The sequence below is a fragment of the Heterocephalus glaber genome, unplaced genomic scaffold, assembly GCF_053883595.1.
Source record: "Heterocephalus glaber isolate CG9 unplaced genomic scaffold, H.glaber_assembly_v1.0 deba00000676, whole genome shotgun sequence".
Lineage (NCBI taxonomy): Eukaryota > Metazoa > Chordata > Mammalia > Rodentia > Bathyergidae > Heterocephalus > Heterocephalus glaber.
In genome coordinates, this window is record NW_028258156.1 from 27,807,331 (window position 1) to 27,833,691 (window position 26,361).

General features: G+C 43.1%; 1 protein-coding gene and 1 long non-coding RNA gene across 13 annotated transcripts in view; one reads left to right on the forward strand and one right to left on the reverse strand.

Moving 5' to 3' along the window:
* Positions 1–4,753, reverse strand: part of Magi2 (membrane associated guanylate kinase, WW and PDZ domain containing 2) — a 1,273,508-nt gene extending 1,268,755 nt beyond the window's left edge. For 10 of the 12 annotated variants that reach the window (XM_021253974.2, XM_087206545.1, XM_004839744.4 and 7 more), the window contains exon 1: positions 4,358–4,752. In XM_021253974.2, the coding sequence (XP_021109633.2) occupies positions 4,358–4,658 (301 nt within the window). In that variant the 5' untranslated portion in view covers positions 4,659–4,752. Of the gene's footprint in view, positions 1–4,357 lie in introns of all 12 variants that reach the window. The other 2 variants (XM_087206547.1, XM_087206550.1) reach the window with 2 other exon arrangements.
* A 234-nt stretch (positions 4,754–4,987) lies between these two features.
* On the forward strand, positions 4,988–22,949 carry LOC101700842 (uncharacterized). Its single transcript, XR_015449301.1, has 2 exons — positions 4,988–5,228; positions 22,789–22,949. It is a non-coding gene; the product is annotated as an uncharacterized LOC101700842 (long non-coding RNA).
* Positions 22,950–26,361: the final 3,412 nt, after the last annotated feature.

A 26,361-nucleotide genomic window follows, 5' to 3' on the forward strand; every position in this document is an offset into this window, starting at 1 on the left:
GCATATCTTGACACAAAAAGGTAGAATCAGTGGGAGTTATTTTTAAAAGGTGAAAATATGTTCCATTGCATTTAATGACATTACTTTTCAAAGAAATGCTTTTCAAAAACAGAATTCATTTTATTCTACAGAAAGGAAAAAAAACTTCGAGAATACAACTTGGAAATTACTGATACTATTGATATATCATCTCATATTTTTTCAGTTAATCTCAATTAAGAAAATAAATATCTTGAAAGTAAAAAGTATTTCAAAATGTCTATAGCTCAAAATTACTAATGTGCTTAGAAAAATATTTGTTAAAATCCACCAAATGCTGCCTATCTATCTGCCTGATATTACATGACTTAAATATGTACGTTATTTACTGTTCTCCAGGTGATCCCACCATGCCCAAGTCAGTAACTTCCCCAGAGAGCAGGCACGCAGGGCTCAGCGCCAGGCAGTCTACTGCGGAGGCTGCACACCCTAGCACTTCTGTCTCCCACCCGCTCAGGCTAAGGAGCCTGCCAAGGTTTGCTGCATTTGAAACTTATTGTTAAACTCCAGGCAATCTGAGATGTCAAATGTGCAAACTTTTTCTCATTATGAAAGTGAATGTTTGAGTTTCAAGCAACTAGAAAGGAAAGTGAGCACAGTAGATGAGCCAGAAGATTGTACAGCGTAAATGTTAACAGCAGAAAAGGTGGCATTTAATTTTCAGCTAGGATCTGACGTTGTGATTACTCATTCAAAACAGAGACAACAAAACAGCAAAGGATCATATTTAACATTCAAGGTCATAACACTGAAAATATAAATATATATATATACACATATATATTTCTAGAAAGCTACACAAGAATCTCTCATAAATTACGCTCAAAGAGAAATGACTCATTAACATCATTCCAAATATTAAAGGTAATTTTTATCTTAAAACAATTACCTGATCAAAATCTTTAAAGTTTATTTATTGAATAGTAATTCATATAACTCACATTCTGTGGAGGACAATAGGGCCTTGTTGCCAGAAAATTTATCATCGTTTGTTTTCAGCTTTCCAAATTAAAGGGCGCATGGAGGTTTTATCCTATGATACCAGCCTGAGGTCACCCAAGAAGGAAGTGTGACCCTGTGCATGTGGGTCCACTTTCCTTTGAAGGTGGCTCTGAAAGGAGCAATAGGAGGGACAGCAACATGGATCCCCTCTAGAAGTAAATTTCAAAGGCCCTATTTGGCCCATCTTCCACACAGGAATATTAGAAAACTTTGTTGCCTTTTATTTTCCATTGTGTGATATTAAATGGGAAAATAAATCCAGGATGTGCAGGTCCCTATGGTATGAGCTGCATAAGAAGCCACAGTGCAGGAAATGCAGGGCACAAGGTCTATGGAACGGGCTGCTGCGTGCTTTGGTGGCAAGGCTAAAAGAAAAAGGAAAAGGGAAGAAAAGAAAAGAACCTTTGGCACTTTAAGACAGACCTCAGAATCACTTGAGAAATTTCTCCATCTGGGTCCACTGTATTAATGAGATCACAAAGCAACTGCTAACTTAGAATGGAATAATTTAGGGAGGAAAGTTTATTATTATACATGAGAAATTTATCATTTATAAAAAAAAATTGCATGTGACAACAAACAGTATTCTTCATGTAGACCTCATCAGTGGGTAGATTAAAAGCAGAGAGCTTAAATTCAAATTTTACAAGAATCCCCTGAATTTAATTACAGTGGACCCTTGACTTACGAACTTCGGTGGTTCCTGAGGGCTGGTTGTAACTCAAGTTGGTTGTAGGATAATACAGCTGAAATCTGGTTGTGTATCTGTGTACACACTATAGATAACAAGAGGCAGATGAATCTTCCACTCACCTAATTAACTCAAGTTGTTCATATGTCAGGCCAGTTGTAACTTCAAGGTCCACTGTAAACAGTTTCTAAAACTGGTTTTGAAGGCATGTAAGTAGTACAGAAAAATTCAATTTACCTATCTTTTGTTTTGAAATTTTAGTTGCCCATCATTTTTTAAAATTGGAAAAACTTTAAATTACAATGACCACGATGTAAACTTAGTCAAAGGCATAAATAAAAATGGAGTATATGATGAAATCCTGAATGAATACTCAGAAAACCAATCTCATTAATATTTAAAAATACTATGACTAAACAGTGTGTACGTTTTTCTACTACGCAAGTTTTTGACTCTCCAGAAATATGCCTAATGAACCAAGAATTTCTAAGTGACTGTCTAGCAAGTGACATTCATGCTGATACCCAGGAAACACAACCCTGTATCATTTGCTAAACGATGACCTGTTAAGAGAATGGTATACACGAATCACTAGATTTAAAAGAATCAACAAGTTTACACATTCCCCAAAAGGTAAAACAAGCAAGGCTGTTTTCTCCTTTGGTCAGCAGTGATTCAGGGGCAGACTCAGTTTTCCCTGGGGATTTTAGGAGCGTCATTCCAGGAGTCTATTGAGGGACAGGTGAGGGTGTGGAGCTGCTCACCTAAACACATCATTTTACATAAATACAGTTCCCAGGGTCTAAAAGTGACAATCTTCCAAATAAAATGTAATACAGAAGTCTAATGATCAAGACTCCCTTAGACCAAGGCATGGAGGGTTATAAATGATATTTAACCCAGGTTCCTCTCTTCAGTTTCTTCAGGAAATCCAGAATGCTGGGAGCTTCAACTCACAATATTGCTCACAGACTTTTGGAAAGCCCTGTTCGAACACTCTTCTTTTAAATAAAGACAAAGACTTCCTCTATTCATCTTAGGTTTGTCACAGGATAGTCAGTAATGTTTTCTTACTTGATAGTTCATATATTTACAACTATGCTCTCAGTTTCCCATTGAATTGCATGAAATAAACCCCCCTTCATTTTTCTTGTGGAATATTATTGCTTGCTAGTGTTAGTTTGCCAAGGTGCACTTCAAACATGTAGGACTCAGAACGGAACACAACATCTTACGTAAGACGCTGCACCCTATTCACTCCCATAGCCAGGCACTATTAGTCCAATATAACAATTCGTTCACATACAGTACATATTTTCCATTACAAGTACCAAGCTTGATGCCAGCAAAACCACGGTTATTAGTTGTATATAGAATTCTTGGACCCTAAACTGCAACTTTACACGTGTACTTATTGCTATTATGTAGTATCATGACCCGAAGCATGTTAAGACCTTTGGGTCTTAGGTGGGTGGTTGTGAGACACACCATGATATCGGTTACCTAGCTCGTATCTTTTGGGGGGGGGGTACCGGGGATCAAACTCGGGTCCTTGTGCTTGCGAAGCAGGCAGCGAAACCACTGAGCTAAATCCCAGGCCCTCCTAGCTCGTATCTTTCAGAGACACAACATCATGCTATGCTGACTTCCACGGAAATGTCTGCAGTTGACTATCCAAAGTCATCTTCTACTTCCACTCAACAAATCTCAGTGCAAACGTTTTCTTGTGCGGCAATTTTCATTTTAAAAACTTTCCAGGACTTCTTTTCTCTTGCTTACTTTTGAACACGTTTCTAGAGAATAACTATCATGAAGAACTCCCTAACAGCACTTCTCCACAGCCGGATTAAGCAGAGCTGAAAATCCAGTGACAGGCTCGGTTGCACCTTCGGGAACACTGGCGCAAGGCCCTGAGCGCTCCACGCGTGTGCAACACACGTACGTGCACACCTGCCACGCGTGAAGGTCCGCGGAGCTGGAACAGGTGTGCGACCGCGTGTGGACCGCAGATGCGCGGCTTTCGCAGTCACGTGTGTCTGCTCAAACTTAGACCTCACTCTCTCCGCCCCAGACCAGGCTCCACTGAGGCAGACACAGGAGGGCAGCATGGTCCTGGAGACCCCAGCCTCCGCAGGTCCGGGCCACAGCGCTCCCGGAGCGCATCGGAGCCAGGTCGGAGACGGAGCCGCGCCCGCCCGCCAGCCCAGCTCCGCCCAGAAGCCGCCCCAGGCCCCGCGGCCGAGGGGACCCGGCCCGGACAGCCCAGAGCGAGGGCGCCCCCCGGGCTCAGGCCCCGGCTGGTCCTCCGGCGCCTGCGGCCGCGGGCTGCGGGCGAGCGCGTCGGTCGGCGCGGGGCCGCGCGGGGCCACAGGACGCGCAGGGCGGGCAAAAAGTTACCTGGGAGCCGTCGGAGCGCCCCAGGGTGACCGCCCCCTCTCCCGGCCGGCCAGTGGCCCGGGACCCAGGCGTCCTCTTCCCGCCGGACGCCCCGCGCCAGCGCCCTGCCACCCCGCTCCCTCCCCCAAACGCGGGCCGCGCTGCGGGCCGCACTGACGCCCGCGGAGCCGGTGGCGTCGGCCGCACCTTCCCGGCAAAGTTGCGCGTTGCCCGCCGCCCGCCGCTCACCTTGCCGGACGCACTTGAGCCGCAGCGGGCCCTCGCAGTGGCGGATGACGGCCAGCACGTCCCTGGTGGTGAGCCCGGCCACCGGGGTCTCGTTCACCTCCAGGAGCAGCTCCTCCGACACCAGCTTGCTGCCGCTCTCGTAGGCCACCTTGCCGGGTTGCACGTCGCCCAGGTAGGGGAACTGGCCGTTCTCCGCGCCGCCCCTCAGCTCGAAGCCCAGCTGGCCCTCCGGGTTCCGGCCAATGACGCTCTCGTGGACTTTGCTCGTCCAGTGGCTCTTCTTCCTCAGGCTCCTGGACATGGCAGTGGGCTGGGTCGCCGCGGCTCCGGGGCCTGGGGACGAGGACCGCGAGGCTGCGCTGCGGCGGCCCCGGCGCGGAGGAAGCCGAGGCGGCGCCCGAGCGGCTCCGGGCGGCGGCGGGCGAGGCGGGGGCGGGGCGGCCGGGCGCGGGGCCGCTCGTGCGGGTGCGCGGTGCGCGGGGAGCGCGGCCCCGGCTCGCGGACGGCTGTGCAGCTGCGGCGGCGCGTGCGTGCGTGCGCGGGTGCGCGCGAGTGAGCGCGTGCGTGCGCGGGTGCGCGCGCTGTGCCGGACCGGCCGCGGGAGGCTGCGCGCGCCGGGCGGGGAGCGGGGAGCGGCGAGGCCGGCGGCCCTCTCCGCGCTCCCCGCCCCGCGCCGCCGCTTGACCCGGTAGTGAAGGCGGGAGAGGCCGGCCAGGGAGGCGGGCGCTGGGTGCGGGCCCTGGCGAGGCCGGGACTGGAGCCCGAGGCCGAGGGGGCTTCGAGCCGCGCCCCGGTCGCGAAGTTCTGGGAAAGTTGGAGCAGGGGCGCGGGTTCCCCAGGCGGGCGGAGGCTGAGCGGAGCGCGGCTGGACGTGAGCGCGGGTCGGGAGCCGGGGCACGGGGACGGGGACGGGGCCTTGCCTCCCCTTCCCGCCGAGCGCAGGGGACGCGGCGAGGGGAGGAAGAAGCGGGCGCCGCACACTCCGCGCAGAGAGCTCCTCCCGCGCCCTGCGCCGACCCGGCCGGTCCGGGGCGCCTGGGCGGGATGCCCTGCCCTGCTCGGGGGCTGGAGCTAGGCTCCCTGCGGCCCCAGCGAGCCCCTTTCCCTCTGGGTTTGCAGCCAGGCAGAGCTCAGGGCGGTGTGCGGGACGGGGTCGCTGATCTTCCCCGGGCTGCGGATTACGCCTGAGACGTTAAGAGTGATTTGTAAAAATTTCTGTAACTTGTGAATTTCGTCTGCTTAACTTTCAAATAATACGTTTCAGACAAAAAAAAAAAAAAAAGTTCCACACCCACTCATCTCTTTAAGGCAGAGCATGAAAGCGCTGAGCGGCTAGGATTTTGAAGTCTGGGATGAAGGGCGAGTGGGAGGCAGCGGGAGAGGCAGATTCTCAGGCGACCCAAACAGAAGCCGGTCGGGATCGGGCCTCAGGCGCTCGCAGGGACTGAGCTCCAGGGGCCCGCTTGACCTTGCTGAGCCTTGACTTCCCCGTGGTTTAAACAGCGGCACTGCACCTCCTGGAGATGCCAGGCGCTCGCCCGGCGCACACTGGTTAGGCGTTCACTATGCTAATTTCCTTCCTTTTCCTCCCTCACTGTTTGGGGAGGAGATCAAATTAGGTCAGAACTGGAGGCGATCAGGGAGAAGGAAGGCTTGTTTAACCTCCTGTCTTCTCACCAGAGGAGGCAGAGCTCGGGACTTGGCTCTGGCTGGGAGGGTTCTTCAGTGAACCGGCCAGGCAGGGCAGATGTCTGGAGCCAGAGCTTCGGGCCAAGCATGGGAGAAGCAAGACGGAGCCAAATCCACGCTCACCCGGAAAGTTGGGGCTGAGCATTAGGAGGCACGTCCTAAGTGGAACGATGATGAGAAAGGATCGAACACATGCTTAACACCAAGGACAGGGTACCACGTGTGGGTCTCTTACTGTTCAGTGAGTTCCAATGATGTTATGGGTTTCACATATAGATTTACTTGTCCTGATATCTTAATAAAGTGGGGACGGTTATCCTTTTATATGTAAGGAAACTGATGTATACAGGCATTAGTATTTGCAAGAATGCAAATCTAGTCAACGGTGAAGCTAAACTCCAAGTCCATGTGGTTCGTGTCCAGTCTGCGTTTCAGTCACTGCCCTGGACTCCTGCTTGTGCACTTGCTGTGTGTCATACCACCTTGTGGAATGTAGTGTTCCAAAGGTTGAATCGCTCCTTCTTGTAGGACTAATCAGGAAAAAAGAAAACCAATGCCACAGGAGTTTGGCATAGGAACATGCTCACCCTGCAGACTCCAACACAAGAGTCACAGCGGTGTGCCAGTTCTTCTAGTGCTTCTCACCTCGGAACAGGCTCTGCTCTGCCCTGAATTCTGGTGTTAAAGATGGACTCTCTGAACAGTTTGTTGTCAGTTAGCACAATACAGTGGTGCCTCAGTTCACGAACTTAATTTGTTTTACTATTTGGGGGAATTTGTGTAGAGAAGATGGCTCTAGTCATGGTTGTCAGTGGATGTGGAGTTTGCAAACAGAAGCATTAGTGAAGGTATTGCTATATTTGGCTTCATCAGTAGAAGGTACAGCCCAGGGTGTGTGACTCTTAACACGTTTCTTGGCCAACAGGTGGGCATGGCGTGATATACTCTCTCCAGTGAGGGTGACTCCGATCTGGAGTGCACAGCGCAAGGGGAGTCTTTCTAAGTTCAATGCTTCCCCACACCCTGGAAGTAGCAGTTGCCCCCTGTACTCACCACTCCTGTGTGCCCTGGTGGTCTCTTTCTCTCTTTTAATAGTCAGTACTCTTCTACAGCTTAGTAATTCTTTATATTAACCTTTCCTCTTTTCCAGTTATGTGTGTTTCAGGTATCCTGATTGGAACTCAAGTGATAGAAGGTGAAAGGGAGCCCTCGGAAATGGAGACCCTGCCTTTAGCTGTGCGACTTGGCCCCAGGCACACTTAACTTCTCAGAGCTTGTCCCTCCGCGTGTGGACAGAGGGTGACCCTATACATGACAGGCTTGTTGACGTTCCGTATAAAAATGTGAATGAACTTGAAAACTATACAGTGCTCTTGGAATCGAATACAGTGATTAGCAGTAGAGGAGTGAAGGTACCAGACAAGAAGATGGGCCTATTTTCTTTAAGAAAAAACTTTGCATGCATTCTAGAGACTTTAGATTAACTTGCCACGTTTATTAGCATCAAATGAATATATTATTTGTTGGTTGGCTTTGATTCTTCAAAGATGAAAAAAATGCTTATGAGTCTCAAGTTCCTGGCTCTATAAAATATATGACTGAAATTACAAGTGTTTTGAAATGTCAGATTCAGACTAATTTGGTTACTTTCTTTTCTGGCATACCTCACATTTCCTCTTTCTCGTTTGTCTTCTTTACCCTTCTTGGATTTCATGCTTGTGTCAAGAACGAATTATTTCTTCACTTAGCACTCTAGGTGCAGATCATGATGCTAGATACTGCATGCTCTTCCAAAAGAAAAATAGTTTTGGAATCTGAAAAGGCAAAGAAAGAAAGGTATGTGTGCGTTCCATTTTAGTGGAGTTCCGGGAGGTGCCAGCTCCACCCTGACTCCCCTGGACCCCTTTGATTGAGTCTGCGTGTCTCTCCCCCAGCTTCTGTTTTCCCATCTTCTAGCAGTCTGCACCTGACTCTTTGGACACTGTCCCAAGGCTCATGGACTCAGTGTGCCTGCAGCAGAGAGATCTAGAAACAACCACCTGTGAGTTTACCTTTCCCGCACAATGTCCTTTGCCGTGGACTTTCCTATGTAGTGAAAGGGCACAGCCTTCCTCCGGTAGTAGCAAAATCTGAAATACCCTTTAGATCTTAAGTTCCCTTGCAAAATCACAGAGATTCCAGGGTTTGGGCCTGCAGTCACCTCCTCCCCTGTCTTGTTTACTCTGATAACTTAGTAACTTCATCTGGCAGGATTAGATTAATAATTCACTGTCACACAGGCCTCAACTCAGGGTATGATCCTGGAGACCTTAGCTTAAGACATTACTGTTACTTTATGTGGATGAGGAAACAGAGGTTCAGAAATTTTAAGTGTCAAAGTCCCACTACCAGTGAGGAATTTTATCTGTGTCTGTATGATGCTCTTACTCCCAGAGCTGTTACATTTAAAGTCCCTAGTACTGGGCATATTTTTAAATTAAAGAATCGGACGCAAAACATGGCACTTGATTGATCAACAGACATCAAAATTCTGTCCATATGTTCAGAAATCTGTTTGAGACGCAAAAACAAGGAACCATGTGAGTATCACTGAAACACAGTATACCTCACCAAAAGCTCTTCCTCAGAGATGTGCAGACCTGTCCCACACTTTAGCAGCATTGTAAAAGTTCAGTCAAGGTTTGCTGCATGCTGTGGCTAAAATGGGTATTTGTATTAGTTTCCTATTATATGTGTAACAAATTATCAATTATCTCAGTGTTTTAATTCAACCCATTTGTTTTGCACAGTTTGGGATGGCAGAAGTCCAAGAGGAGTCCCCAGGGGCTACACTTAAAGTGTTAGCGTTTTGCTGCTTCTGCTAACTCCCAAGGAAAATCTTACTTCTTGTGTTCCTGATCTTAGAGAGGCCCTGGGTCTTTGGCTTGTCCCTCTGCTCTGTTTTCAAAATAACAGCAGCAGGCAAGTCTTCTCATATCCTTGCTCTGCTACTGTCTCCCTCTTCCACTGTTCAGGAATCTTGTGATTACACCACCCCTCCCAGATAATCCAGTGTCTAAATCACCCAGTTAGCCCACCTAGTTCTATCTAAAGTTGATTTCTCATTGCTGAATTCCCAGGTTCCAGGGATGACCATGGGCCTCTGCTAGACCATTTCCCTGCCAACTGCAGTATCGGGGATGCCGTGTCTCTTAGCCTCGCTGTGTCTTCATTTCAGATTGCTCACATCATCGCCCCATATCATTGTGAGGATTTTCTTGTCCTGCCTTTTACTTCAAAACTCTCTTGAGCTGCCAGAGAGACATACCCGAAACCTCTCCCTTTTTTGTTCTAAGTACACAGCAGACTCCACTCCCCTTGTGTTGCTTTGGTTTTTTGTGCCCCTTTTCTAACTCTCCCTGCACCTCTGAGATTGGAACCCAGGACAGTCGAGCTAATGTAGGTTCTCCAAGATAAACACAAGTGGAGAGAGGCCACTTTGAAGCATCTGCCCTTGGACCCTTGGAGTAGAAGACAGAAACTTAAGACGTCAGCTTCAGCGACGCTCACATCACCTCCGTGCGGGGCAGTGCCTTGAGGCAAGCTCCCACTGTGCTGGGGCCTGGGACAGCTGCCCCAATGGCCTGCCCAAGGTCAGCCTGTGTCTGCCCCTCGCTCCTTGTCGCTCTGCTCCTGTACTCCTGCACTGCTCATAGTTTCTTTGGCTCCCTGGGCCATTTCTTGGTTATGTGCTGGCTTGAAATACGGCCCTGCATGTGCCTGGTTTATTTCTGCTCAACCCTAAGGCATGTCTCCTGGGCCACTTCCTTCCAGAGCCTTCTCTACCCTTTCCTCCGGCTGCAGACGCCACTCTCCTTCATGTCTTCCACGGCAGGAATCGATGCATATATTGAGGATGGTTTCCACTTCTCATTCATCTTTGCGTTCTTTATACCTGGCACCTTGTCTCACTCAGTGTAGAAACTCAGGGAAATTTTGCCTAATGGCAGATTTATCCAAAGTGACAGTGTCCAAAATCTCATCGTACAACCACTACGTAATATGAGTTATCTATGGTGCTAAATTATGCCTTCATACTTATGGTAATATATTGTAATAGTAAAATATAGAAGAGTACATATCGATCAAAAGATGAACTATACTTAGCCATGAACACAAGTTTAAGAAAAGAAACTGAGTCTTCAAGAACTTGGGCCAGCACTGGGTGTGACAGAGAGGTGGTGCTGGTGCTGGTGGTGGGGAGGCAGACTGGATGCGCTTCATAGTTAAACTTCGGTGTTCTGAGTATGAAACTTCCTCTCGTGCAAGTCATAATATTCACACAGAGATGTGAATATGTATAAGGCACATTTGTTTAGCGCAAAGTAGAGTTTCTCAAGAGCTTCTGTCAAAAATCACCTCACTTGTCCCCAGCCAAGAGTAATTTAATTTCCTGTCTCCAGTTTTCATCTATTACTTATCCAAGATTTTAGATCCTACTCTGTAGCTGGTCCATATTTGTGCAACTATAAAATATGACTTTTCCCCTAAACTGCATCTAAATGCTATTGCAGGAAAATTTATCCAGTGGTTTCCAGCATTTTGGGTCCAGCCCAGTGGCTGGGTGTGCCCAGTTTAAGCCCAGTAGTGGGAGCTGCAAGCCCCAGATCCGAGGGTCTGGGCTGCAGAGGAATACGTGGGGATGCTGGAAAGCTTGACTCGTTGGCTTTCTGCAGCAGAGTGGAAAATGTGAGAAGAAGGAAACACTGACATCTGGCATGCAGTCTAGAGGAGAGGAAGAGCCAGGGAAGGGAGCCGAGCCACTGCAGAGTTATGATGCTGAGACACTGGGTTCTCCTGAGTCAGACAGGGACAGGACAGGCTTAGACTCCATAAGAAACATGAATCTGCACATTGTATCTGGTGTCTTGTCCATTACATTCAGAGTGCTAATGAGCTTGACCTCAAAACCTCAAATGTTTTGATGATTGTACTTTTCAGTTTGTATCAATTAAATCTGCTTGGGAAAGCCACAAGTGTTTTATTTAGGTTGAGAATTGATGTTCATTGATTGTGCTTTTGTATCACATAGAACCGTCTTAGTATTCTTTGGTATTGGGGAAAAATTCATGGTTTTTTGTGGTCCCCCCTCCCTCCCTCGCTCATGTATTTTGAGGTGGACTTTTGGAAGGTGATTGGATCATGGTGGCATGATATTCATCAGTGGATTAACACATTGATAAGTTCATGGCTGAATGTGCTCCTAGGAGGTTGAGCCTGGTTGGACATGGTCACTGGGCAAGTGACATCAAAGGGTGGATTTTTTCCCTGCTGCTCCCTTCTTTGTCTGCTTTGTGGCTGCCACAAGGTGAGCTTCCTGCCTCTGCCATACTGTTCCACCGTGCTGTTCCTGCCATGGAGCCAGCCAACCATGGACTAAACCCCAGAACTGTAAGACAAATTAAACCTCTCCTTTAATTTGTGGATGTCAGGTATTGTGTCCCAGGAACAGGAAAGCTGACTAACACACAGTCCAACAAACCTACTTTCACTTGTTTACCTGTCTCTCAAAAGATCTGGAAAGATGGAGGGGAAAAGGGTGGACAGGGCAAAGTTTGATTACTCATATCATTGTTGTGTTAGATGACTTTGATTACCACAAAGTTCTGAGCAATGTGATTTTGATCTTTTAAAACACTTCTTTGCGTGAAATTCACAGTCCATGCAATATATACAGAATGACGAAAGAACTAGAATAACAAATTGCTTAAAGTGTTACTGTATTTTAACCCTAGAGTTCACAAAGTGTGGAGAAATTCAGCAAGCTCAAGAGAAGAACACATGAAAAATATATTTTGGTTCTGTCACTCTATAGTCATTGCAATATTTTACATAATGATAATGGGTATTCTAATGACTCTTGATGCCCTGTTATATTCACCGTTGAATAAAATATAGCAATATTTGTGGACGTGGAAATGTATTCCTTCTTATTCAATCCTATGCAGTCATACTGCTGGAATATCAAATGTGCCTCTATCTTTCGTTTTATTCTTTTTCTCTGTTCTTATTCAGCTCTTGTCTGTCTTTCATCTATTTGCATTCTACTCAATCCAAGAAGACATTCTCATACTTTTTTAAATCTCAGACTTTCCTCACTAGATTTCTTAAACACTGACAATAGTCAGGTACTTTGATTTTATGGCATCAAGTAGCTGTATCCATTCCCCCACATTTTCTAAAGTGTAATTGAGTAGCTCGCTTTCTGTTCCTTTCTACCTGGTGAATTCTGAATCTTTTCAAGTCATCTTGCAGTTTTTCATGAACTCATTCTTGCAGAAAACTATTAAATAGTACTTATTTTTATCTCTTTTCTGTTCTAACAGCTTTTTTTAACTTCTTACCCTCTCTGTTTTCCATATACACATCTTAACTTATCCTTTATTTTTTTATGAGGCCCTTCAATATAGGTCCTCGGATTCTCATCAACTGCCATCCCAACTTTAAACATGTATTTTAAATAGCCTGTATATATTTCAATGTGTCTCCTGCTTGAGTCCTAATCCTGCTCATTATACTTATCAGTCCAATAATTTGTATATAAGTACTGCGTGCTAACCAATTGAGCCATTGGAACGAGCACCTCTACTAATTTTTAAAGGAACATTTTCCAAAAAGGAAGTAAAAGAAGAGGTTGAGGAATACGAATGTTATGAGCTTACTTTTTACCAAGTGAGGAAAGCACGGAGGTGAAAGGAAAGTGGTAGAAAGAAAATGAGCGTTTTAGAGTTCACAATGGGAAAGAAGAGTGAGTATGTTTTCTAGTCTTTGGAAAAGCATACTTAAAGAAACTAGAAGAAAAGTTCATCACGATTCCTTAGCCAGATTATTGAGAACACAAACCCTAGTGAACATTTGGACATATTGAGAGTGTAATTATAATCATACTAATTTTAATAGTTTTGCAAAACTCTCCAGCCATTATTCTGAGTGGTGTAGTTTGCTCAACAATTTTGAGTATCACAGATGTCTTTCAGAACATTATGAATTCTAGTGATCCTATCCTATTCTCGCCCCACTAAAATATATATATATGTATTGCATTGAATATAGATTAATATGTATATTCTGTTGCTATTTATACAGAATTACATATACGTCAAACTCATATATATAGTATCATGTACAAACATCATATCTATCTATCTATACATATCTTCAAACATTACATATAACATCATGTAGTTTTTATGGCCATTGAAGCCAAAATATTTGCTTGGGTATGGTATTGGAGATCCAACTCAAAGATCTCACGAAAGTTTTTTTTTTCTCATGAAAGTTAAAATTCGTATATGATGAGCTTACAGTGATTTTACCTATTGAACTCTTAGAACTTCTTACCTGAAACTTTTCTTACATTTTTTTTTTTTTTTTTTGGTACCGGGGATGGAACTCGGGACCGTGCGCTTGCAAGGCAGGTGGCAAAACCACTGAGCTAAATCCCTGGCCCTATCTGGAACTTTTCATCATATTATTTCCTGACTACTAACGTACCAGACACGTCCTGCTCTTACTCCTAGACTATATCTTCTTTGAAAACGGGACTTACATGTGCATTGCAGACAGAGGTTGAAAGAATGAAGGAAACTAGTTGTAGGAAGAAGTGGAACATATAACTACCAGTGAATATAAATGGGAAATTACTATATTAAGCACAAAATCCAGAGATAACTGGTGAAATAAACCGAAAGTTTAAAAATTATTTTTTAAAGATCCATAATATGTCCATCTGAGAAGATGGTAAAGTTTTGAGACAGTTTTTTTTTGTTTTTAAGCTATCAAGGAAAATAATTTTTAAAGGGAAAGTATGTTTCAGAGAAAATTATAATTTAAGAGCTGTCATGGAATAATTGGAAATCATTTAATTTCTTTAGGGGATTTTAGTTTTCTAACTGTTCGGTAGATCGTATGACAATAAAACAATCAGGGAACTGGAAAAAACATCTTTTACCTCTGAAGAAAAGTGGGCAGAGGGTAATCAGTAAAATTTGCGTAAAAAGCAAACTTTATGAAGAGGAAAAAGATGGACTTCAACTGTGGACCAAGAAAATTAGGGTGTCAGAGAAAGCCGTGAAAATAGGAAGCTAGCATTGGTCCATAAAGAACCAGTTAAACCAAGCTAGTTTCATTTATAAAGCACGGCTTGTTCATTGTGACTCTTTCCTCACTTTCTCCTGAGTGCTACCATCCATAAATGCACCAGCAGGGAATGCGCCAAGGCGAGTCTGCCATCTCCCTCTTGATGTCAAGTAAAGCTTCAGTTCCTAGTGCTGTTTCCACACCCTCCCTGCCCGTGACTGGACAGGGCTTCCCGTAATGGCCCTGTTATTTCCCTTTCGTGAGCTCTCCTAATATCTCCTACTCTCCCACTCAGCTCCTTCAGTTGCTGGCTTACATTTAATTTGTAGAACCACCCCTACAAATCTGTTTTCAAAATATCACCTAAGGAGTTTCTAAATAAGTTACTGAACTTAAAGCTGTCAGATATTCGAACAGACTAATAAGTGTTAATAATGCACATTTATAATATCGATTGCATCAGTATTGCTTGATGTACTTTGGTAATGTGCTTTGGGTTTAATGAACTTTGGTAAATAAAAAGTAAATGGAGGGAGTAGAGGGAGGGAGGGGCAGGGGACAGAAGAGGAATGCAGATGTGTCTTGGCCGCGGCCTTGGGCCAGCCCCTCACGAGGAATGTGAACACTATGTGCTCCAGACATGGACAAAGAGAAGGAAGGGGACCAAGACCTGCACAGAAGGGAAGGGAGGGGCGGAATAGAGGATGGAAAGGGAACGAAGATGCCTCACGTACACGGACCCGCTCCGAACATGGAATGCGACCGTGACCTACTACAGACAGGTACTAATAAAAAGGAAATGATGACCATTTTGTCTACAATCGATCCTGATTGTGGTAGTCATCGATTACTAGCTATATATTGTCTAAATTAAATCAATTTCATCTAATTTTGAGTCTATTTTCTTGTACTGTAGTCTTTTATAGTGTAGTAACTACCATTTTAATAAAATTCTTAAATTTCAAGGATATATATAGATTTTTTTTTTTTTTTTGGTCCCGGGGATCAAACTCGGAGCCTTGCACTTGCGAGGCAGGCAGCGGCACCACTGAGCTAAATCCCAGCCCTCAAGGATATATTTTTAATACAGTGTGCTTCTGCTTCCTACTTTAGGATATATTTTAAATTTTATTTCCATTGTCAACACTATCTTGATAGGTGAACTAGAAATAAGGAATTTGATATGAATTGTGTTTGGGGTTTTTTAAATCAAAATTTAAGGGGCAAAGGGTACATACAGTCTCTGATTATATGACTGTGAGAGTTCAGGAATTCATTACAATATCTTACAGACCACAAAAGCAATAAACGTTTTTCTTTTCAAGCCCCCCAAACCTTTAAGGCTATTATCTTGTACATAAATACTCACGAAGCTCCTATTTTAGCAGAAAATGCCAAATAAAAGAAGTATGAGTTTCCCAAAACAAATGGAGATTTATCTCCCAGTTCATTTCTCTGGAGACACATGTAGGTGTCTCCTCAAGGGTAGAAAGATTTGCATATGAGGTCGGATTTACATGGCTAGGAACATCTTTTCCACTCTCCACAAAATGCTTCACGATGTTTTGCCACATTGCCTGATAATTTTGCACTAGAGATTTACCCCTTAGAGATACTAAAATGCAAATATCTCTGAAAGGAGCTCTTCTGCTTTAGTCATCTTCACTTGGCTACTAGTGAACAAAATATGTTTATTAGAGGATAACAGGAATGTGGCCAGCTAACAATTCCCAGGAGTCTCTACTACACCAAATGTTGATTAGCAATTGCCACAATTTTCTCAGTCTAGTTTGCAAGAATGAAGCGATTAGAAATCAAGGGGATGTAGGCATGATATGAAGTTGTGAAGATGGTATTTATTGTGTGTTTCCATTCTTCCTATATTGAAAGCTTTACACACAAAAGAAAGGGGGAGTTAGCAGGGAAGTGTGGTAGTGTCACTACCTTATTGGGTAATGCGTTTAGCCCAAAACTTGAATGATAGTATCCAATTTTGCCAAGAATTGGAGAAAAGACTTCACAAAGAGAAAAAATAAAACCTGTGAAGAGGTGTGGTCTTAGCTTGTCAGGGAATGGAAAATTCTTCACTTTAATTAATGTATGCATTCAATTGTAGTACCCTGAAGGTTACTTTTAGCACTTAGAGTTTGGTTCCTGTTTAAATGTGAAGCTTCCCTGACTCCTTCTCACCATGTGCAGGCCAGTCCAGGCCTCTGCTCCTGCCTCGCTCTTCCTTCCTGAGGAACAGTTTGCAGCACATCTAAGCCCCATCTCAAACTCCATTTGTTAGGGAACCTCCTCTCCTCGCACTGTCCTGCCCACCATTCCCAGAATTTTCCAGTCCTTGTGCTATCATTGTCTTTTGCATTTTACACATAGCTGTATGGTTACTAACTTACATGTCTGCTTTCCTCACTAGTGAGTGTCTCAAGGACAGAGCCAGTATGAATTCAGCCCAGGGCACGTGACCCACATAGTTGCCACAAAGAGCACAGAACCTGCGAGGCATTTATGTAGCACATTTTGATTTCTAAGTAAATGATTGTTCAGTGAATGTGCGGGATACCTTTTATTATGATGCTTTGACTCAGGTAATATTTATCTTTAGAACAGTTTCCATGGTATGTTTCTTTTATGTAAATACCATTATCCACTAGAATATTTGTTACTAGTTCATTCAAAACAGTAAAACATCACATTAAATATGATTACTCATATCGCATGCAAATTCTACTCATGAAAATATTGTGCAAAGATTGAGTAATTTTTGACAGTTTTCAGTTCACCATTTCTATTTACCATACTCTATGGTAGCTATTCAGCTGACATTTAAATACAATGGCATTTAGACCCAATTATAACTTCATGAAAACCATGTTTAGTAACGTGTTTACATGGCTTGTTTCCCTTTTTAAGTGAGAGTGAGAGTGTTGTGTGCGAGGCATTCATGGCCTTATATCTGCAGAAGTTTGGGTCTTAACCTGGGAGCTGGGGGCTTTGCCAGCTCCTCAGCGCCTGGCAGCTGCAGTGAAGCTGGCAGGAGAGAGGATGAGACATTCGGCAAGGATTGGGAAAAAGGAACCAGCGACTGCATCTAGGATTTTCCCATTGGTCTATTTTCAGCATCCAACACAAGACATAATGAGTGAAAAGTGAAGACATGCAGGAGATTCACTTAGAAACATTTCTATGATGGATTCCACTGCTACAATGCTGTACAAGTGAGATGCATCATTACTGTCACAGGGAACCCAAAAGATCAGAGAACAAGCGAAGAAAAGAATTAAAGCTAATTCCTTCTCTCTCCATTCATTTACTTCTTTCTGTCACTTACGGAGGCTTCCACGATTTCTTTAACCCTTCTCTCTTATCTACTCATCTACATGTAAGCAGCAGACATTATGTGAAAGATAACTTTGGCAGGTTCCTGATGGAAAAAAATTGAAATTCAAGATTTTGTGAACTGAATGGAGATTGAATCTCTGTTTCTGACTCTGGAGCAATTCAGTTGTGTCATTTATTCTTCCTGTCTCTGCAGGCCTTCCCTTTCGTCCTCACACACCTGAGCTCTGCTGGTTCTGGTCTCAGTAGAGCTCACAGAGCTTCTCAGACCCCTCATCTGCTATGGTCCCTCACTACCCCCTTTCCACCACTCTGTTCTCTCCTTCATGACCCCATTTCTTGTCCTTAACGGAACATATGACTTAAAGCCACCTGTGTACATCTGCCCCTTTTAATGCACAGTGTCCGTCTCTTCCTAGAACATACACTTTGTGGGAGCAGAAATGTGTCCTGTTCCCCCTCTTTCCTGGATTTCTAGTACTTGAAATGGTCCTGGCACAAGAAGGAGCCTGAGATACATTTGCCGAGTGAAGGAATGGGGGAACTAGATGTTTTCATTGCTTTCCAGAAGAGAACAAATGTATCTGGGAAAAAAGAACAGATAAATTCACAGGAAATAGAATCTCACCCCAGGTTCTGTTTGCAGGACAAGTTTGTCAATGGCCTAGAAAATCATAAGCTTCAGATGTCCTCCCTTGCATAAACTTTTTCCATGGCTACCAGAAAATTTTAACAATGGGTTCATGCTGTTAAAAGATTTGTAAAATTTGTGAATTCAAACATTTTAGCCATAATGCTTTGAGATCACTGTTTCCTCTCTGATCTTAGAATCCACCCAAAGGTAAGTTGAGTGCTGAATACATATGCTCTGAGCTCCGTGGCCTACACTAAGTAGGCCACAGTCCTTTTCCTTTAGAGTTGCCTGTTGGCTGGTTGACCCCATGGAGTGAGATGGCTTCAGGGATAGTCCTCTAGCCCCTGCCTGTCAGCAGCATGGTGACATGAAGTGACCTATAAAATGGTTGGTTAGTTTTGTGTCAAGGAGTATGTAAGAAAATCTACTGTATCACAAAACCTATGCTATGGCTCAAAAACAAAAGAAATGATAGTCCCTCAACTGAAAACCCAAAACATTTAGAGGAGATTGTAAATAAATTTCAAAGCTGAAAAAAATCTGTAAGGAATTAATAATGAAATACATTTCACTAAGTACTGCTAGAGGAAAAACTAAGTTATCTTTTATTTTTATGTAGAAAATTATAAAATTTTGGTCATATAATGAATTAATCACAAAACTCACAGCCAAATATGTAGGGAATGATGCATTAAAGGAATGTGGCAGGTTGTTATTTGATAAAGTAGTCTGTTATTTTTCTTGTTTCTGTCATATTTGGGGGTTAGCATCTAAAAAGTTGAATTTAAACCATTTGTTGTGTAATTTAGTAATTTGTCAGGATGTCATTTATTATTCTCAATGAATATTTGAGACCTAACTTATTGTTCATCATTTTAAATTTATTTTTAAAGAGGAATGCCAAATTGTAGAAGCATCAGATTATATAAAACCATGATATATTCATGATTTGGGGGTAATGATTGAGGAACAACACTTTCAGGTAATTGATTATAAACACAACCCCTCAGAGAGGACTAATGGAATACACTAGAAGCCTTCAGACAATGCTACAAAAGATTCTACTTCTTTCAATAAACTTACCTATTTACCCAGGCACTTTCAGGATATGTTCTCAGGCAATAAACCAGTAGATGAGGAGCCGCTTCTATAGTATACTGACCATTTAATCGATACACTATAACAGGCCTTTGGCAGGGGTCCAAGTCAGAGGGCCTTTCTGTAGAGAACACATCTGTATCATCCTGAAACAGATGACAGAGACAGCATTGAGATAGCCTTTCTCAAAAGAGTCCCAAAATGCTACCTTTTCCCCCACGAAGGCTACAGTATGTTGGCACTAGCCCATTCCCTAAGAAGACAAGAGACTAACTGCCTGGTGTTTGTTTTAAAATTTATTCAAAGATTAGAATAACCTCATGCCATGCGGGTTCTTCCTAAAGTCATAATGAAGGAGCCTTTAACAGTTATTTTATTTTATTTATTTATTTTTAATGTTAGTATCAGTACAGACTCCTAGATTCTTATTTAATTTGGGGGCTGGCATCTACTACCAATATTCATCATCACCATGATCAAATTATTTCAGATGTGGCCAGCAGGTCCTCTTGCTCTGAGCTGGTTCCCTTGCCATTACGCATGGCCCTCTGATTCACTCAGCAATTCTCTGCTTTCTGATATAACAAATGTTCCAGATCTATCTTGTTATTTCTCTTCACTAGCTCAAAAATCTGCCTTTCCTTCAGGGATCTCTGGCTTTTTTCAATGACAAATAATATTTAGAAATAAAGATATGGGAATTTGGCTCATCTATTGCTTTTGGTGCCTCACTGATTTAGACAATGACAATTGCTTTTGATGGACAGATATACAAAGATATTTCAAATGTATTTATATGTAGTATATTAAATACATCTAAACATATAAAAATAGGGATCTGAAACAAATTGAAAAATTAACACAATCCTCCTTCTCACAAGGTAATTCACATCATTTGAGTTGCTTATGAATAAAATATTAACATTTTGAAAGAAAAACATTTGTTGTCTATATTAAATGGGCTTAGAGAGTAGTATTGACCTTGAGAGTATATATCTAACTTGGTTCTATTAGTAGTTAAACCTAATGTAGCATAGGATCTTAGATTTTTGGAGGAAGATATTAGCTAAAGCTGTGACTTGGGTATGTTATAGTGGGCATTTAGAGTATTGCTTTGAATGTATATTTGAGTTATAAACAAGATCAGGAGAGACAAGCACATCTTTAGCTTCCCTAACACTTTTCTCTGTGAGGCCAAATCAAATTAAGCATCCCTTACACCCAGAATCATGAAATAAATGGGTACATATGGGAGGTAGAAATAGGAAGAAGCAGTGATACAGCCAGCATGGGGTCAGCGCACATGTCCTCCTGAGATGCATAGCTGCTGACCGCGAGGCTGGTGACACACTTGGAGATAACACAACCACTGTTTGGCCAGCAGCACAGCAGTTTGTCCAGAGATGGAAGCAACCACACAGAGATCTTTGCTTCAGTTTAAATTATATTTGAAAATGGACCCAAAATGCATGAAGGAGGTGTGGACTACACCTTTATTGGTGAACGGTTGGCTGGAATCATCTGAGTTGAGCTTTGTCAGTGGGTCCCACCTGAGGGAGTGTGTGGAGAGACACATTGCCGTGACCAAAGTCACTGTCAGGCCAATGGGTGCGAAGGAGAGGCGTCCAGGCCCCGGGGCCCTGCAGGAACCCACAGTACCCTGCAAGGAAAGGAAACTGAGTCAGCCCGGACACCTACCATACCAAACCAGGCAGCAATGAAGGCAGCTCACAGAGTGCCCACGGGTAGGGCTTCCAGGGACCTCTTCCCCCACCATTGGAACCCAGTTGGGGTCAGAAGCAGGGTGAGCCAGGAGGAAGAGAGGAAGAAAGACAAGTTGGAGAAGAGAGCACCTACCCAGGCCCACTCTCCTGTGCAGCCTGCGGCCCACAGCCCAGTGCCCGGCTTGGGCAGAGCCCTTCCCTCTGGGTGACCATTGGAGCTTTCATTTGTGTTCACACCACTGCTATCAGTTTCAAAACTGAAACTGTTCCAGTGACTACACTCCTGGAAGGATCGTCATTATTTAAAATAGTTATGAGGGCCCAAGCAAAGTTTCATCTCATGAAAAGAGAATTTTACCCTGCAGAGCAGATTTCAAAGGGCAAAAATTAGGAGAAAAAGTCAATTAGTGATTTCATTTTGCCAGTCCCTCTTCTTCAAAGTGTGATGTGTTTCTGTATATACATAGCACATACCCCAAGATATACAATTACCTGTATATGTGCACACATCGTGTGAAGGACACTGTTACAGTTGTGTTGTTTTTCTTTTGTAATTTTCTAGTTATTTTAATTGCATTTCCACTACTCTTTTTCTCTAAACTCTTTAGCTACAAGCAAATAAAAGTGAAGTTTTGATATGCAAGTATGCACATTTTCCCTTATAATTGGAGACAATCTCATTTTGCCTAAACCTCATGTCACATGATATATGTGACACCCTATCATACTTGCATGTAAATGTTTATAAAATAGAAATTATCTCCAATCAACAGGATCAGAATTAGATTTGAAAAATGTATTCAATAAGATGTGTAACATGAGGTAGGATTAATTCAAACTGAACTCACAGAGGATTTGAAATTAGATGTAGGTCTATAGTATCAAATTCCATTAGATATGAATTAGATTAGATTTTTATTATGTTCACATTTGAGAACTATTTAAATGTAACATTAGAACAGATATATTAGGCTTACTCTTTCCTCCTTTTCCACTACCTAAATGTCATTGAAAAATCTGTCCATTTTGATTACTGACATTAAATACTTTAAGAAATTCAGATAACCTAATATTTCAGTGAAGGACAGAATATAATCAAGAAATGTATTCTTTTAAAAATTGGGAGCTATTTAAAAACAATTTTAGATATTAAGGCTAGCAGTGAAGACAAAATATAATAGTTTCTTGAATGAATGTTTCCTGGCTAGTTTAAAGAATTAGTATTCTACTTTTAGTATGTGGCCATGTAACTAACATTAGTAATAACTCAAAAAATACTTAAGATGTTGCCTGTGGTTCTATGACTTAGAAGTTAAATGTTATCCAAAGGTGATCAGTATTAGACATGAACCCTAAGGCCATCATTTAGGTGAGGCGTGTAGAAAACAGTCTCAAAATGTAATGGGGTACAATGTGATGGCTTCATTTCCACTTGTACAAGGAATGAGGTATATGCAAACTTTGTTATGATGGTGATCCGTAGTAAAGTAAAACTCTTAATCATAGAACAGATGAATAGGTAATGACATTCAGTATTACCCAGAAAGTCCAGGTTGTGATTATATTGCATTCCGAGTTCCACGAAACTTTAGACATACTTAATTTCTTACCCTGAAGTTACTCTCCATCTCTTCCTTATGGACAGAACCTCCTTTTACTCAGAAGGGTAATGTTCCCAGATAGAATATTGCCTTTCTCAGATCCCCATGACAACACAGGCAGCCAGGTAACTTAACAGAGGCTGAGACCATAGTGGACCCAGCAAGGACTTCAGAGGGTTGTTTTCTTCTCTAATACAGACATCTCTTTCTGTCCTTTTTCTCCAGCCCACACACAGCTGAGGAAGGGTGAGCCATCTGTGACCATGGTACAACAAGCATGAAGATAAAAGCTTGCGTGGAATGATGAAGCAGGAAGGTGGAAGTGGCCTAGACTGCCTATCTTCAAATGTCACATTAATAAAATAAATGGCTATCATAATGTTAAACTGCAGAAATGAACTTCCGTTTCACGCATGTAAATGCATCACAATTCATGCAATATCCGTTAAATTGGTAAATACATCTGTTTTAAAGGATTAACCCAAAGGAATCATGGAGAGCTAGCACATCCATCAAATCTCAGGAAAGGAATCAGAGTTCTTTATTTCATCTTTACTTCATTGAGATTTTGAAGTTGATCTTTCACATTTCTGTTACTGAACTGCTAAGTACATTTGAATGTTTGGGTTGTTTGAGAACACAGATGAGCCTGTGATTTCTTCCATGTGAGTGTGACGTGTGATTGTGTCTGCACACATGTGTGCATGCGTGTGTTCCCATGTTTACCCAAGGAGCCCAAAGGAGCCAGGAGCTTTCTGGGAATGTGAAATACTCATTTTCACTGACTCCTTAAATACCTTCTTCCAAGCTCTATTTTCACAGGAAATAGATCCTAATATATAACCCATTAGAATGGCTCAGTGATTTACTACTGTAAACGTGTCAACTAGTGGTTGGAATGTGTCTGTGTGCCTGGATTCTGGCTCCCTCCCTTTATCTGAGGGTAAAACACCCTTGTGAAGAGATGTCCCCCTGGTGAACGAAGCATAGCCTTCTTCCTGAGCCCTGTTTGGCAGGCCCTCTGAGTGTGGATTTAAAATCCAGAGGTCTTTCAGTTAGGGGGGAAGTAAAATAAGCAGTTTGCAGATGAGGGCCTTAAACCCCAAAATGACATTGACTTTTTCCGAATGGTCATTAATGCCCATGCAGATGCCGATGCTGTTTAGTTTGAGAACGAAAAGGGTCACATTAAATATCACATATGCCGTCCCTGAAATACCCTCTCTGGACCACCCTTTCCAATGCAGAGAGATGAAAAGCTACAAAACAAAAACCGCTTGAAAAGAAGCGAGCCGTTTCCAGTAACTGTGGGATTGGGCAGGACTAAGAACCCCTGCAGGCTTCTAGACAGGGGCCTGGACATGCAGTGCCCTGCCAACTGCAGGCGAGGCCAGGGCTGATGAGCAGGGCTTGGCGGATGTAAGACTGCTGAGTCCTACTTCTGGAGAAAAAGTTTAAGTAAAGAGAGGCTGGATAATGCAGAGAGAAATTCTCATCATAGAGGCAGAGAAACAAGCAGCAGATTAAGACTTCTATTCCCTACAGGCAAGCATGAAAACTACTCATGTTAATTTGCTTTCCACCTTAGGAATAGAAGGAGGCCTCTGCCAGCACTAACATAGGGGATGAGAGACACCGGGAGAAGCCCATGTCCCTCTATAGGAGGCGAACCAGGACTGTCACGCCCACGAACAAGAAGAACATTGGATAAGCAAATGACACCCTGAATGTAGAGAATAGATACAAACACGCTGATTTATGGAAGATATTCTTCATCTTTGAAGGGAGAGATGACCCTAAGATACTTCTTGGGGATGCTTTTGCTGACAGATGCAGAATAAACTATTTAAAAATATGCAGAGCTGAAGCAGTCAGTCTAATTAAGAATACTTAGTAATGCAGATATCTTGATAAACTTTTTGCAGTACTGAGGATAAAAAGATTATCACATTAAGATTCAGACCCCCCCAGTATGCAAGTAAACAGAGAGAGGCTGTGCAAGGAACCTATAACAAATTCCAGGCTGATTTTAAAATTGAAGCTTTGCAACACCAAATACTTAAAGATAATGAAGAAATGCTCACAGTTATGTTTTCTTTTTTCTTTCCAAAGTAACAAGACAGGAGCAAGAGGTGACTGGATTCTCTTTTTCTAATACTCAAAGGTTCATAAAACTTTACTCCTGAAAACTTTGCTCAAACATGCAACCCCAAAGGAAAATTTGGTTAAAATTGATAAAAAAGGAAAATTTGGAATAAATGTACTTATGGTGAAACTTGAATGTGTATTCCATATGAAACTAGCAAAGTTCTGCAGGCATATGGATAGCTTAGCAAAAGCACATGACTTTTCTTGTTTTAATAAAATGGAGGTTAAAAGTTACAGTTCCTTACTATATTTAAAACAAGAAAGTTATATAACCAGAACTGTATTAAAAATATAAAGTAAGTCCAGGGCAAGATTTTCAAGTCTCCATGCTTTTAAAACTACTACTGAATAAAGCAGCAAAAAGCACATAGTGCTCACTGCAAATTAGTGAACCCAAAGATGAGAACAAAATAGCACAAAGTACACCACTTAATGAGAAGCTAGTGTGGATTTAGCTCAACTGGTTTCAATATGAGTAGGCAAAGGATATTGCAACTCATTACAAAACAAATTCAATGATAAGCATAAAAGCTAACAAAAAGAAAAGTTCAGATACTGTATCGTGCTTCTTATGTCCCCGGGCATGAGCCCCGTGTTTCGGAACCTGCACTGCTCTGCCCAGCAGTAGTCAGCAGTTGCAGGCTCAGCTGTGGGCATCTCACCTCTCCCCTGGGCTGTGTGTCTCTTGCTCCCTTCTCCAGGCTTTCCTGTTGATTTTGAGCTCGCAGCTGCACTGGTGTCCTCTTACCCCCTTGTTCACACGCAGCCTGGGGGTGCAAGGGGATGAATTTCCTATGAGGTACTTTTGGTCAGTAGGAGACCATTGGATGTTGGGTAAGTTCTTTGCCATTCAAGAGAGGTCCCATAAGTTCTTTACCTTTCCTTTCATGGATATAAGGCCCTAACAGTCGCTTACTTATTTAGCCTGTTAGAAGCCTGTGAAACATGAGCAAGCGATCATTTATACTGTATACTATGTGGTGGTCAGCAAGGTAGCCTGTCCTTCACTCCCTTCCCTCATTCCTGAAGCCTGCAAATTCATCATCTAAATAATTACACAAGATCTTTGCTTTAGGCCTTGATCTTTGGAAATATTAGAGCGAGACAGTTGACAACAGAACCCTTCTTAGAAAGTAGACCATGGAGTTGGTATTGTAGAGCTTGATCACTCACTGGTCTGGTGATAAAGAGGATGTCAGTGCTAGTAGTGAAAATTCCTGATTAGAAGGGACACCATGAATGCTAAGTTTCTACCTTTGTTGAGTTGTAAGAGACTATGGGTGAAAGGAGAAGCATTAGAAAGTACGATGGCACAGGGAAACATGCTTGGAATCCCAGCACTCCTGAAATGGGAGGATGGAGACGCCCAGGCCCACCTGAGCAACTTCCCAAGAACCCGTAAAATAAAAGGAGTACATTAGGGTTGTGGTGTTTTAAAAGCATGGGGTTAGGAATACAGTAATATCTTGAATATCTGGGACTCCCAAATTCTTGGGCACCTTCCAGGTAGTCAGAAGCGGCTTCTTACCCTTGGCCCTGAAGACTATGCAAGGACAAAATCAAAGACAAGTCATCTCAAGACAGTGCCTTCACTCGTGGTCTGCCTCCCTTCCTTCATCGCCTGGAGTCAACGGTGAGAGGCAAGACTCA